The following is a 15,878-nucleotide window of genomic DNA, read 5'->3' as shown; positions in this document are numbered from 1 at the left end:
TCGCTGCTTTACCTTAATACAACACTATGAATTATACGTATTGAAATGAAAGGACGTAGTCCATTTTTGTCGTTGATTTTTTTGCGGCATATACACGACAAAGGCCTACATACACGCGATCTGTGCATACTGCATAGGCATACCATCAGTGCGTGGATGTGCATATGCCGCTGGACAAAGAAGGTGGATTTCCAAGTCTTGCGTCACCTCTCTATGCTATCCCAGTAATGCATGAGCGCCAAGCGGGTAATACATGGATACCAGCGTTACTAATCAGGTCTTTGATCTGACCCGGCCAGGAATCGAACCCACGACCTACCGATCAAGAAGCCGGACGCTTCACTTTTACGCTATCTTGACGGTATTTATCATAGCATGATGTATATTCTGTTAAAGGTAATATTTGCATAAGACGGTTGCACGACAATTGAGCTAAATTTGAACTTGACCTGGGGGGTCCGCGGTGGTGCGTGATGGTTCAAAAGGATTCTGTGAAGACAAAAAGGTTGGGAATCACCAACATAATGGATCTACCTTACGCTCGCGACTGCCAGAGCATCTCCAAGTGGTCTTGACACCAGCAAATCAACGACCTATCAGCATGCAGTCGCAGCAAAGGCGCGACCAGCTATCGAGTGCGGGGTATACTACAGAATATACATCATGCTATTTAGAGGTGAGGTTTGTCGGGCCCGCTGAAAGTGCTTCGCAGACCCCCGGTTGATAACCACTGCATTGTGTTGACGATGGCTATCTAATTGCTAGTAAGGGCATGGTGGGCGAGGTGGATTCAGTTTCATCGGCCTGTCGTATTTTGCAAGCACGCTATATGTATTGTCAAAGTCATTTTTAGCGAAAAATGGTGATATTGAAAACGACGGAATAAATCTTTGCGGAAACGATCAAGATTTTTAAAATATAGTATTTCAAGCATTTAGAAATACAATATTGATATATATTTTCCGAAATCTGAAACCAGGACGCGCGCCACAAAAACACACCGGGCGGCGTGTTGGTGACCCCTGGTCTAATGTAATGCGGTGTATCGTATAGTGGTACGCTCTTTAAAAATAAAGTCACACTTTCGGGTGTACGATACATCCGGATGAAGAGAACTTTTCTAGTCTACGAGTTTACTATGCAGACAATCTCGTAATTACTTTGTACGAGATACTATAATCTACCGCCTTCGAGACAGTTTTATGGCGTAACAATGGACTATTATACGGTGTTTTGATATAGTAGAAATGCCACACTATTTCCAAACAGTGCCAACACTGCAGTTTGGAACTCGACAGGAAACAGCGGGCCGCATCCTCTTGATAACTAATTATCATGTCGCGGGCCGGACGATTTCGCTTGGCGGGCCGGATCCGGCCCGCGGGCCGTAGGTTGCCGACCCTTGACGTATACGTTGCAGAGATAGCACGCTATCGCTTTGCTATGAAAACAAACAAGTATCTCACTGCGCGGAAACAACAGCGTAAATAGGTATATATCCCATCCCGTATCCGTAGTAAAATTATGCATTGTTTGAAGGTAGAACATCAAAACCACATGGTCATTGCCGATGTCCCCTTTAAGCTGCGCTCGTGTGCTGGCACGGTCTCTGCGCACAGAAAATCCAAGTTGCGCACAAAAAAAAATCCGAAGTGACGACCTCGATCTTTTTTAGTCGATACGCACTGTTGTCCAAGGGTTTGCGCAGTGAGTTGGTGAGTGTGCGCAGACTCGTCAGAAATTAGAGGGCACATTGGTCGTTTGGTCATGCAGTGGTTTCCACAGCTTTACCACAATTCACACAACTGTATTTGCGTCTATAACAGGGGCGGGCAACTTCTCCAGTCGGCGGGCCGGATATAGGAATATTATGTACTTGGCGGGCCGGATTGCTGAATCGATACATTATTCGCCCATTTATCCACATATACAAGGTGTAAATCGCATTTACCGAATGTATTTAATGACAGCAATGTCACTTCAAATCATTTCTCGCCGATAATGACGAAAACAATGTGACAGCACTGTCATAAAGGCGCCGCCATGTCTGCTTCTCTCTGATCAATCAACACAAGCAGCAATCACTAAGTAAGATTTCAAGGCGTTCGATGAGCCCAGTACCCCAAATTTACCAAGATATCAATTCATTAGGGCTGAATAGGTGACGTGATAGGGTCGTTGTTCAACTGTTTGTCTATTTTATCTCGATATTGAATTCATGCGGACCGCGGCTTCTACGACATTTGAAAAGTGGCCCGCGACCCGTTTTGAGTTGCCGACCCCTGGCATAAGCGGTGTCGGCGGCTACGGAATCGAAAATAAGAAATATCGGCCTGATGTAAATGACCATTGTAGTCGACGAACACCATGATTACCACAAACGATATTAGGGTTATGAGTACATCGATCGTAAAGGCCGATAATGCTGTCACGGTGGTTCTTTAACACTATTCTTTCGTCACAATGGTCACGCTCGACTCGCCTCATCGGACGGCAGAAGAAGCTCGACCACGTTTCACTCTTTCTTTCGACGGCCGTGTAGTAAGCATGGTCATGAGTAGCTCCTCGTTTGGTAGGGCACTGACGTGATGTATTCTTATTTTGCAGTATTGCAAGTATTTTTTAACGTCTTGTTATTAAGTTGGGTTAGTTGATCCGTGCTCACTGTTCGTCAATACAAAGTACCGGAAAGACACTGTCTCTGGATTAGCAAGCTAGTTAAGAATATCGGAAGTCAGTCATACATACTATCAGCCAGATACTCTCGTCCAGCTCGGTCAAAGAGCTGAAACTCGTCCCTCAGGACATAGTTAAAAAATAAAGCACTGACTGACGTCAAGATGGTTTCAACACGGCAAGCAGCCGATCGAGAAGCATTCAACAAGCTGCATGTTGACAAAGTCATGCAGGAATCCAGCGCTGCTTTCGAGACAGCAGAGCGCGCTTTCTACACTGCAATCAACAGCGCGTCTTCGCACCCACTCATCATCAAGTCTAAAGGTGCGCTAGACGATCTATGCATTCAACTCTACGATGATTTGAATGAATTGGAGCGAACCCTCCAAAGGCACGAACCGGGTCATTCGAGTACCCGCCCGATAAGGGAACTGAATTTAAGGATTGCAAACGGCCAACGCCGAGTAAATAATGCTTACAAGGAATTCAGAGACGAAAGCACAAATTCTGCAGCAAGTGTTGACCTCGGAGACATCCGACAGCATTTCAGAAAGGATGCAACGTCGAGCCGTCGATTTGGCAAGACCGCCAGTTCCGTAAGAACTCACGCCTCAGTGGAACGCATTCGCGCCGAGTGTGAAATTGAAAGACTAAGAATCAGAGCAGCAGAAGAACAATCGAAATTAAAAGCCGAGGCGAAGCGTGCCGAAGCTGAGGCCAAACGAGCCAAAATTGAACTTGAAGCTGAGGAAAAACAAGCCAAACTTGAACTTGAAGCTGAGGAAAAACAAGCCGAACTTGAAGCTAGATGTGAAGAATCGAAACTCGCGACCGACCGACAGCTCCTCGAAGCCACTGAGAGATTGAAAATCATCAACGCCAAATCGTCCTGTAGTGGTTCTGTCGTGACGCAGTATGTCGAGCCCGTTGCCCCAGTAAACAGCGCAGTGAGTACAGATCCTTTATACATGCCTTCTACCCTGGGGCAAAGTTTTGTGACTCTGAACACGCCTGCACCTGTGACACTTAACAGTGTCGCTCTGGGGCCCGTTAATGGGCCGGCGGCGACTTGCCCTGTGATGACTACTAGACAGTCGGCCGCACCGGCAAGTCATATAAAATTTGAACCAAGTTCGGCCCGCTTATATAATTATAGCGACCCAGCGACCGACAGCTGCCTAGAAGCTCGGTCTCGTGGCCAGGCTCGTGATTGTAGTCAAACGCCATATCCTCAAGCTGCCTATCAGCGCATCCCTACTGGGCCGGCAATGCCCATAGATGGAGTAGTTTCGCCTCCCGTACAGACTGGTCTTGCGGATGCTGCTCACAATGCCAGCCGTATCCCCATTGATTCTAGCTACTCACAACCATATAATTTTGGTAACCCGATTATAACTAATGCCGGGCTCGCCTCGCGGCCTCTAAATGACTTCCCGCCTGTTGTACACGGCGGTGGCCACATTCCTGTCGAGTTTAGCCAGCAGACATCAGAAAATTTTGGTCCTTCAATGCCAGTTTCGGGTTATAGTTCGGGTACACGCCATAATGATAACTATAATAACCCGTGGAACAATATATTGGGCTCCATCAAACGTGGTTTCGACCTTCAAACGATTTCAGTCTCCTCTTTCAACGGAGACCCTTTAGACTATCACCGGTTCATCAACGAGTTTGATAGCGCCTTCGAACCCCAAGGTGTAGATCCTAGTGAAATTCATCCTGATAGAATTAAGTTGAACAAGCTCATTTTATACTGTACTGGCCCTGCCAAGGCAGCTCTCGCAGGCTGCCGCGCTGGTCGTCATGACAAGCAGGCGTATACACATGCACGCAAAATCCTGCATGATAACTATGGGCGCAATTCCTATGTTACCAACGCATTCATTGAACAATTAATAAATGGGGACCCGGTCGACCCTAATAATAGACAATCGCTGATAGAGGCCTCCGACCAGTTACGGTCTGCCAGACACGTCCTCGCCCAATGCAAAGCAATGGCGCAAGTCAATGCGCTGGGAGTTCTTCACGACATAATGGGTCGCTACCCTAAATACTTCCTACAACGGTTCCTGGGCCAACACGAAGAAAAAATGAAAGGCTCCAACATAACGTTTGAAGATTTCGTCGACTTCGTACAACGCGCAGCCGATACCGCAAGAACTCCAACCGCACAATTCGTGTATAGCCTGCCGAATTCAAGAGCGAATTCAAGGTACATTTCGCCAAAGACTAGAGTGAAAGTGCATGCCGCATCGATACACTTTCCCGACCACAACGTCCAAAGACGCAGTACTTCTCACCAAAAGCTGCCTCCTTGCCTACTCTGCAACGGCGCTCACCCTCTCTACAGATGTGACGCTTTCAGAGAGAAGACCCCGACCGATCGCAACGCATACGTGGAAGAAAAATCGCTCTGCACCAATTGTTTGAGCTACGGTCACGATCACCATAGTTGCGGATCGAGTTATCGATGTCATATCGATAATTGCGGCTCACCGCATCATAGCCTCCTTCACGGAGCATTTCAAAATGTGACAAGGCATGTCACAAATTGCCGTAATAGGCCTACCGAAGTTGTCGATGTAAATGCCATGTTGCCATCGGCAACTATGAATAAGAAACCTGTGCGGTTATCTGTCGTTCCAGTAAAAATCACGTCCCCCGATTCGAATGCTGTAGTGATTACTAATGCCTTTCTAGATCCTGGATGCGGCACATGCATCTGTACCGAGCGCCTCTTAGAAAAATTGAATGTTCATGGTGATCAAATTGACCATGAAATGGAAACCGCAACTGGCATTGCCGGGGGCGCCGCGCAATTTGTGTCGCTTTCGGTGCAGGGCCTCGATCAGAGCACGGTCTTTAATCTCGAAGACGTGCTGTCAACCCCGTATTTTCCGAACGTCAACGTTCACGCGCCAAATGTCGATACCATCGCAGCGTGCGATCACCTCAGCCACATAAGCATTCCTATTGCTCAGACAAGCGATGTCGATCTCCTTGTGGGTAACGATTTCCTCATGAATTACCCCTGCACCGAAGTAATACCACCGCAAAATGAACTGCCAGGTGCCAAGCTATCAGTTTTCGGCTGGTGCTTGGGCGGCCTTGACAAATCACTTTCCAAGAGTGCCCCCGCGCGCGATAGTGTAAATTTTGTTAATGCAAATTTCGTACATGTCGATACTTTCTCCAAACAATGTGTCTCGTCTGTATTGCCAATGTCTCCTAGTGGTAATTTTTCCGACATTTGTACCGACCCCTACGAATCAAAGAACTCTGTCGAAGACGAGCAGGCCCTCGCCACTATGAATGTACCCGCGCCCATCGTGAACAGTCAATTTCAAGTTGGCCTCCCATGGCGGATGAAGGAGAAAAAATTACCTTACGACCGAGGAGCAGTTAAGAAGACGCCCGAAACTCAGTGTTCAAAGGTCGTCAAGGAACCAGATCCAGAACTATTCAGCAAATACAAGAAGATGAATGAAAATCATTTTCGGGAGTATGCGCAAGTCGTTATGTCACACTTATTCACTCCTACAACACGGCCATTCCACTTAATTCACTGTCACCTGTTCGAAGACGGTCATCTCGATGGAAAGGCGATGGACTATCAAATGACTCCACATCTATTCGGAAGCACATCCTCACCAATTGCACAATTCTGTCTGCGCCAGAACACCTATGTTGACGACATACTGCACTCAGCAGGCGACCTTGAAAAGTCGATCCGCGTCATTAAAGAACTTTCTGCCAACTATGGCTTCAATCATAAATTTGGCATCGGAAATAACGCAAATATGTCACAGATCCCTGAATCTGCTCGCGTCTCCAACCTGGTGGACCAAGACTTCGAGCACTCAGACCAAGAGCAGACACCAGGAGTCACCGGGAATATAAATGAAGACACACTCGACGCCGGAACGAACATCAAGCCTAAGCCTTTCAGACGCAAGGGTATTGACAGTCAGATCGCCCAGGTCTTCACTCCATTGGGTTACCTCGGCTCGTTCTCTCTACCTGCAAGACTGATCATACAGAAAATTCTGCGCGATGCATTGCATGCGTATTTTAGTCAAATTATTTCCTTAGTTTTGTTGCCTGCCGCCTTATTCATATTTAGAGCACCACTGTCGCTTCTATTTCGTCGTTTGCTGATAACTGCCAGCCACATTGGCCTTTGCCACAGGGCAGTGACTGCCCGCACCCCTATAGTCGCGGCATTAGAAATTTGTGTCGTCTGGGGCAGTACTAGATTTCGTGTCATGTAATGCAAGTCTGGTTGTGAACATTTTTTTTTAATTTCTGCCGCCCTATTTCATATCTAGGTCACCACCATTCCCACAGATTTGTTGCTCATTGATTAATGTCTCGTATTCACAATTCCCAACAGGGCCGGCTATGTCACGGTGGTTCTTTAACACTATTCTTTCGTCACAATGGTCACGCTCGACTCGCCTCATCGGACGGCAGAAGAAGCTCGACCACGTTTCACTCTTTCTTTCGACGGCCGTGTAGTAAGCATGGTCATGAGTAGCTCCTCGTTTGGTAGGGCACTGACGTGATGTATTCTTATTTTGCAGTATTGCAAGTATTTTTTAACGTCTTGTTATTAAGTTGGGTTAGTTGATCCGTGCTCACTGTTCGTCAATACAAAGTACCGGAAAGACACTGTCTCTGGATTAGCAAGCTAGTTAAGAATATCGGAAGTCAGTCATACATACTATCAGCCAGATACTCTCGTCCAGCTCGGTCAAAGAGCTGAAACTCGTCCCTCAGGACAAATGCAACTCTTCCCGTTGCGACGAACTTACGCGTAAGCTCCACTCTCGCACGCTGCGCAGTGCGCATACATGTATTGTATATAATAACATACAGTCACTAAAATTTGACGTAGTAAGCAAGTAGCGGGGAATCTCGGCAGACTGTAGCCGCGGGCCGCATTATCATATAAGACGGAAAACTGTCCGCGGGCCGGACAAAATCCCTTCGCGGGCCGTCTATTGCCGGCCCCTGGTCTACAAGGTAATAAGTCGGTGTAAGACAACAGCCGCTGTGATGCTCATGTGTCTATCGCATATCTAGCTTGTTAATCGTCAACTTGGGTTTTATCCCGTGTAACGTTCCATTTCACGAGCCAATTGGTGTTGAGCGCCATGTCTTCGACCCTGCTCATCTTTACTGGCAATATATCATCCATTGAGAGAAAATGGGAATATAAATTCGGTAAAAATATTGTCTCACCTCTCTCCGAGTTTGACCGACCCGTCTACTAATCCGGGGATTTTTTGAAATGGATTTATTGCGGTGTAAGCGTCGGTTTTCGTATCTCCTACCAACGGATTTGTGTTCTTTTTTTCGTATTCCAAACCCAGGGCCTCCAGAGTCATCCACACTCCCCTACCAAACGGACTCAAATCTACGGTATAAAATTCGATAACCATTGTGGTATGCTATTGAAAAGGATCTTGCTGAAACAAGAACGCTATATCATTGCATAACTTTCACAATTACAGTTATATTGAATGGAGTGCGTACCATAGTAGAATAACATAGTAGAATAACAACGGAATAGAAAAATACTAGGATGGCATTGACAGGGGCGCAGCCAAGGGCAGGAAGACGTCAATACGGCCTCAAGATATTCGTTTAGGATATTGTGATGTCAATCGTTTGAATCAAGCCTGAGCGATATCGTGGTTTTGGACCGATACCGATAGAAAACATTCTCACCGATGAATCAATATATTCTGTCGATAACATAATGTGACTTATTTCAAGTAAAAACTCCAATTATGCGAGCATTTCAAGAATACATCCCATATCAACTTCATTTATTTACAATAAAACCGCAGCAAAGTAAAATAACAGGCCACCTGTTTTCTGACGAATTGGACTTCTGAATTGTTCCTAGGTCAACCCTAACGTACTGAAAACAGGGAAGCAGTTCGACCATACCATGCTTTTCGACGACATTATTTTGGACGACATCATCATTCTAAAGCACTTTCACCGTCCGTAAACGTTCAACCATGACATGAACCAGGCGATGTTTTGTCTTCTCCGTTGTAGTAGCCATGTAATCATAAATAACTATAGGGTTGTATTTAAAACAAAAATCAATTCAAAATAAACATGTTTAAAACACCGGCCCCTGTTCAAAACATGTCTTTATTATTGTTTTTTACCTCTTTTTTAACCACAAAGTTACGATTTTATAATTGTCACGTCACCGCAGATTAAAATTGTTATATGGTTCCATAAGAATTACAATTGAAAATAAAGTATCAATATGGCTCCTTTGGCGAAAAGGTTTGCGACCCGTCTTGAACGGAATCAATAGCTGTCTTTGACCAGGACTGCCTCGTTATCGGTATGCAACATTTTGACTGTCGGCGGTCATCAACATCAGACCATCCAGTCCGTGAGAGTTATGTATAAGTACGTGTTATAACTGTTGAACCGACGATGATTTCGATGGCATGCCGATATGACGACAGGCTCTCGTTAAACGATACGATACCTTCCTAATTTGCATCCTGGCTACGACTTCGGTTCGATATGCCGTTGGTAAACTTGCTTGAAACCTGGAGTTCTGATTTTCGCACTAAAACTCACATCGTTCACAAGAGCGCCATCGCATATACGCGAACTTGTTAAAAGATAAAACAGCCTCAATGCATTATCATGAAAAAATGTCTTATGATGGAAATCAGATATAACCAACTAATCTGCTATAACATTTATACACCATGTACAACTGGGCTATACACGCCCGTAACTTATGTCCCATTCTTCGGTCTATATCCCTCACACGGTGGTTGAATGTATGTTGTATGTCAACCTTACTTACAGCGGTTCTAAACAGTAATGGTATGTTTACTATGCCGACAGAGACGGCCCTCAGTAACGCACGTATATCTGCAACGTTTAATGACAAACGAAAAATCCTACAGATGCCAATGTTAATTATTTGCATTTGCCCGTCGGTTTTTCGCGCTGCTTTGTAAGATATTTAGCGGTCACAGCACGAACGTCCGCATCGCAGATTTCACGTCATTTATAGCGTTTAATAGTGGTGCCTGTACATTAGCCTGGCCGTCAAAGCTATAAAGGAGGACGAATTCCCAAAAACGAGGAAATTTAGGCGTCCTCTGAGGAAAAAAGCAGGACAAATCCTTCTAAATGAGGATATACGGTAACTCTAGAATAGATAAACGAAGCAATCAAATGATTACTAAGCTGGTGATTGACATCAATATGTTCATCAACGGATTTTCAATTATTCAGATTTACCTTGAATTCTTAGGGGCCATCAGTGTACTCTAGTGTCCTGTGTGTCGAACACTGACCACAGTGGTGATTTAGAGCTTTTGGGTTGGTTTAGATAGAGTGTCAGTGGTCGAATTTCGAATATTTAGCGGTGCACATACGTTACGTACAGTACCTACACACGTATGGACGCGACTGATTTCTATCAGAAAATTCCCCTGTTTTAAGGCTGAACGAAATCGTCAATTTTCAATTTTGTCAAAATTGATTATGTCTACCGGGATTCCAGCGGATAAGAAGATAACACGCACAGTGTATCGTGCTAAATTAGAGTAGGTCAATCAATTAAGACCAGATCCTAAGAAGTACACAATACGCATTCCGTGGCGAGATAACGTAGTGGTGTAATCCACAGCTGCAACATCAATCGGAGACCGGTTCGATTCCAACCGAGGTCGGCTCCAGAATTCCTATACGTACGTGTTGGACGTTTATGTAGGCTCCTACTCGTCATCTTATCCGTGTCAGTGGTGTATTAAAAAAGCCTGGAAGTGGGCCGTGCTACAAGACGGTAGTTACGGAATAAAGATGAAGAAAATTGACCTGGTGTAAATGGCCATAATAGTCGACAAACAGCGTGAATACCACAAAAAAAAAACTAACAACAACAATTCAAGTGTGGAATCCTTGCTCGCGTGGTAACGGTGGCGTTACCAAATTTTGGAATCCGCACCTTTTCATGGATCTAAAAAGTTTATTTACCGAAACTGAAAACAGCTGATTTTGAAATATTTACTGGAAATCTAGTTGTGTTCACTAAACTGCCTATTTCACGTCATTTCAGCCGGTTGTCAGTTGGCCCTGTCCATTAGCTTGACTGTAAAAGCTGTAATGAAGGACAAATTGCAAAAAAGGAGGACATTGAGGGACATTTTCAATTTCCTGAAAAAGGTGAGAAAATCCTCCTTAATGGGGACGTATGGTGACCCTATGCGTAACGGTAAAACTAAATTAATAATTTCACGCGGAATAAAATTCCTGTCCAAGTGTTGGAGGATATCTAGGCTCCTGTTTGCCATATCATACGTGTAAGCGGTGTCTTAAAAGCCTAGAAGCGGGCCGTGCTACAAGTCGGCAGCAACGGAATAAAAGTGATGAACAATTGGCCTGGTGTAAATGACCATGGTAGTAGACACACACCATGAATACCTCAAACAAACACGGAATAAAGCAAGACAGTATAAAAAAGGGTCGATGTATGCCTGAAAAATCCAGATGGCTATATGTAGGCTTGCATTTTCAACAAAAATCATAACGTCACGAATATTCAATTGCAACGTCATAGTGGATTGACATTGACAATTGAATATATAGGGTAAATATAGCTTCTTTGACGAAAAATCTACGTACGCTCTTTAACCGACTATTTTGAGGGTTCCGACCATCCCATATCGTATACTTCGGTTATATCGGGTGGTATAATAATTGTCCGTAGGCTCATACAATATGTCTTTGGAAATTATTTACACAATTATGGCATGATTTTACAAGTGAAAAAAAACAACAACATTTTTTAAAGGCCTTCGCTTAAAACACTGTTTAAAACATGTTTTAAACAAAGTGTCTTAAACAACCATTCGCTTTAAATGCAACCCTATCTATATGACTCATTCGAACTTGATGGTATTTCCGCAGATGCTTAGATTTCAAACGGTGACATGTTAAAACAGGGTAGGCCCTATCATAATTCCTTTATATCACTCGATGGAGTTTCAAAGTTGAAATCCACTTTTAATAACGAGATTCCAAACGTGATTTCGCCACTTGCCAACCAAGCGACGGCTGGAGTTGGTTCGCTCTCTAAGTTTATCCAGACAATTACTTTGCAGTCTTGTTGTGTTTTATTCCTATCAAGTACAGTTCGCGGTCCTGTTCATGTACCCCTGGTTAAGAACCTATGATCTAGTGCGAGATAATTTATGTATTTCCAATTGCACACTTCGGATCCTTCATGGCAAATTTGATAACCCCTGTTCTGGGTCACCTTTTTTCCAGGCAGATATTCGCTATAGTCTAGGGCAGGGGTTCTCAACCCGCGGCCCGCAGACGTTTATTTTGCGGCCCGCGACATCTTTCATTATGAACGCAATTATTACCGACACGGTATTGTTACATATTAATTTAGCTCCTTAGCTCTCTTATCGCACCGTCTCTATTTCGTTTGATTAGGCTAATCATTTTTGATGTGTTCCGATTTCTTGATATATGCTCGAGTTTAGATTGTTATTGTTTTGAATCTGTAGTCGGTTGGACTCTGGTTCACGACAATCCCGCTACGTAGTACATTTTGAGAGAGTGTTTAACTCACCGTGAATATTTGAACAGAAACAAGAGCAAGGAATGGGAAATTAAACGGCGAAAACTGGGTTCGTAACTCTGCGTGGAATAATGAATTTGCTTTCTCAGATATAAATGGAAGACCGTTGTGTCATAATTGTCGAATAACAGTTTTCGTAAGTCGTAACGAAGCGTAGAAGCTTAAAATACGACAGTTTCGTTTGGAGTTATTCATATCGCCTGATCTTATCAATAACGTTGCTAGCTAGGTGTCAAGCCCGGTATTTCATATCTCGTGGCATTGTAAAATTGCTGACGACGATGCAAACACATCGTTCAAAATTGCTGGGAATATAGCTAAACCCAAGAAATTTGCTAGAGAAGGTGTGATTTCACTAAAACTCTGCGAATATTTGATGTTTCCGGAACTTAGCAGCAATGACAACGTCACCTGACATGTGTCGAAGCTACGTCTGATTCAAACATGACCAAATGAGTAACAGCAATGTCAGTCGATCTTTTATCGCATATTCTGAAACACGTTGTCACGTAGACTACTTTATCCTAGCATTGGATGAATTCGCCGACTCAACAGACTTTTTGCATAGATATAATTATCTGGGTGCATTTTGTCAGAGTGGACATATTTGCAAAGAAAATGCAGGCTGGGCCAACGAGGGAGGGGGGCCAGCGAAAAACATCAACTTGAAAAAGCTAACTTATGTAACTAATGGTGCAGGGCCTCCGCCATGGAATGAAAGGAGAAGGGTTGTTCGGTTTGCTCAGAAATGAGCCCGAACGCCAGACTTCTCATATGACTGAGAGCTCAACGTGATAATGGCTTCTGTAGTGAAAAAATTACCATAATTTTATACATGTTCTCTTCCGCTGTGAAACAGAGAGTTCGGTTCTCTGCTGGAAGGGTTTAAAGGTGCATATAATGACCTGTATACGACTGGAAAATAGGCTACAGTAGTCTAAATTTAATAGTAGCCCACAAATAAATAGTAATAATGTTCTGCGGCCCGCAGCGTCTTTTGCTGTTAAAATGCGACCCGTGATACAAGGGAAGTTGAGAACCCCTGGTCTAGGGTTACCATACGTCCTCTTTTAAGAGGATTTGTGCTCTTTTTTGACTTTTTTAAAAGCGTCTTCGGAGGTCAAATTTACGGCCAAAATCGCCTGAATAGCCATAAATCAGCACTGAAGTTACGCTCAGACGGGTATTTCGGGAGCTGAGCCGGAGATGGCCTTTTTTTAGTCAACCGACATCGAAGTGTAAAAACTTTACCATTATTTCAGGATTTTCCACCGGTTTTGCATGTCTGAAAAAGTGTCCTTTTTTCAGATTTCCAAAATATGGTAACCCTACTTTAGTCGCGTCGATATATGGCATAATCACGACTGGAATCGGCTCAGACAATCTACCAAGTACGCAGACAAATAGAAAACGCACTTGAACTAGATCCGTGTGTGCTTTGTTCTTATGCTTTTTGATATATATATGAGATGTCAAATTAGAAAAAATATCGACGAACAGAGAAGGTCAAATTGGTCGTCGTCGGTAGTCAAGAAGAGGTAGAAGTAGTGCAGCAAGTTTCTACTCAAGTATATATTTCCAAGTTAGTAAATAAACGAGTATTTTGGGCCAAGTTTTGCCTCAAAAACTTAAAACTGTTGAGTGGAAGTAGAGTACAATAAAAATGTAAGTACTTGGGTAACTATAGAGCAAGTATAGCCAAAAAATACGTGATTATACTCTGTATAAGTAGAAGTATAATTTGAATACCGACGACTTCTGTCGACGACTGGGGCAATCGATGTCTGCTCAATGCTCATGCTTACAGAATTTCTTTATCTGGATTTTATCATTAAAGACGGAAACAAGATCCGGATTTGCTTCAGGATTCCGTTTTATCGACTCGGAACGGAGAAATACCATGACCCGTACATCTCTCATATATAACTGGTATACAAGTGGATATGTGACAGCCCACCCATTAGGTGTGTTTGTTGTATTATCATTGTTTATCGTTATTGTGCTGGTGTTGCAGAGATTAGCGGATTTGATATTTCTATGTCCTAATCCAATCCAAATCTACAAATACCAATCCTAGTCCTAATCCATAAATTTTGTACATTCCAATCCTAATCCTAACCCAACGTAAACTAAAAATTCTCTTAGAAAGCCTATGCCTAAAAATAAATTAGGTACATAATGATTGCCAGAGTACATGAAGTAATTTTAGTAGGACGAAAAACTTTGTCGCCATTCTCCCCGAAAATTGGTGAATCCTATCCTAATCCTAATCCATTAAAACATATTTCTGGAATCCAATCCGACAAAATTTCACAAATCTGGTTTTTCAAAATCCTGCACAGTGCACACCTCTGTGTAGTGCAGTGGTTCCCAACCTGTGGTACGCGAAGGTCTTTCAAGTGCTACGCGAGTAGATTCTGTTTTTCGACTGAAGGGAGTTATTAGTTCAGGTGTTTTTTTTTAACCTCGTAACTGCATTTCGTCGATAATAATAGTAGTTTTTTCTATATTACTGCCAAATATTTATCCGTTATCAGCCCAGGTGATCAGATTGACAGGCGTAGCTGATGAAGGGGGTGTCTTCGAAAAACTTGGGCACAAAATTTGCGATGATGCACTTTGTTGCACGATTATATATTTCATGACCTCCCATTAGGATTGTCGGTTTAGTAAAATTCATTGGAATCGCCCTAACGTACTAGAAATACAGGTATAGAATGTAAACATGGAACGGCCACGACCGATTTTGCAGCTTCGTTCCGCTTCGTTGAGGCTGGAGTGGAGAATTGTTTTGCGTAAGCGACTGTAGGATTTCTGGCAATCCAAAAGTTATCTTCCGGAGCGCTGAAATTATTGAATCTGGTCTGGATCGAAAGCTATTGTCGCACTGATTCCAAAAATATGAATAAAAATATGGTCACGCTCCAGTCTTTGACGAAAAATCACCTTCAACATCCAAAATGTGCATTGTCCATAACAATCGGATAATCGCGACACAACGGCCACAACAATGACCCGTTGCGACTCTCCGATTGCCGAATGCCGATATTTCAGACGTGGAGGGCGGATTCTAGGTGGATCAGTATCTGATCATATTTTTATTTATTTTTTCAGAATCGGTGTGGCTGTAGCTTTCGGTCAAGACCAGATTCAGTAATTTCTGCGCTCTGGAGGATAACTTCTGGATTGCCAGAAATCCTACAGTCGATTACGCAAAACAATTATGCACTCCAGCCTCAGCGAAGCAGAACGAAGCTGCAAAATCGGTCGTTGCCGTTCCTTGTTTAATTGTTTATATTCTATAGTAACTAGTGTTGTTGTTTATGCGGCCACCAAGTGTCTGGTTCCGACTATGTTGAATGGACACTTTGTGAACACATGAATGCGTGCTCTCTACTTGTCTAAGATGGTGTCTTGAGGGTGTATATTAAAGCTCTGAAAACGATTGTTGAATCTCTTTACATCTACAATATCAGGTTCAGGTCTTCCAGAGGTATACCTGAAGTTTTTACCGCGTGATGCGAGTAAACAAAATCATGACTACTGAATCACT

At 43.5% G+C, this 15,878-nt stretch overlaps 2 protein-coding genes across 2 annotated transcripts in view; both read right to left on the bottom strand.

Annotated features, from left to right (window-relative positions):
- The window catches only part of LOC145442902 (glutathione S-transferase 4-like), a 39,851-nt gene extending 39,828 nt beyond the window's left edge, over positions 1-23 (bottom strand). Inside the window, exon 1 of the mRNA XM_080320942.1 lies at positions 13-23. The gene's annotated coding sequence lies outside the window, so the exon portion shown is untranslated. The remainder of the gene's footprint in view (positions 1-12) is intronic.
- On the bottom strand, positions 18-15,739 carry LOC145442937 (glutathione S-transferase D7-like). The gene is made up of 2 exons (XM_080320991.1): positions 7,921-15,739; positions 18-1,441 (listed from the first exon to the last, which is right to left on the bottom strand). Exons 1-2 carry the CDS (start codon positions 8,118-8,120, stop codon positions 1,327-1,329), a joined length of 315 nt encoding a protein of 104 aa, XP_080177117.1. The 5' UTR covers positions 8,121-15,739; the 3' UTR covers positions 18-1,326.
- Between the last annotated feature and the right edge of the window lie 139 nt (positions 15,740-15,878).

This window comes from Botryllus schlosseri, chromosome 7 (assembly GCF_051294905.1).
Source record: "Botryllus schlosseri isolate E-star chromosome 7, Bs_hap1, whole genome shotgun sequence".
NCBI classification, from domain to species: Eukaryota; Metazoa; Chordata; class Ascidiacea; order Stolidobranchia; family Styelidae; genus Botryllus; species Botryllus schlosseri.
The sequence above is the reverse complement of the archived record's forward strand: the minus strand, read 5'-3'. Positions and strand labels throughout refer to the sequence as shown.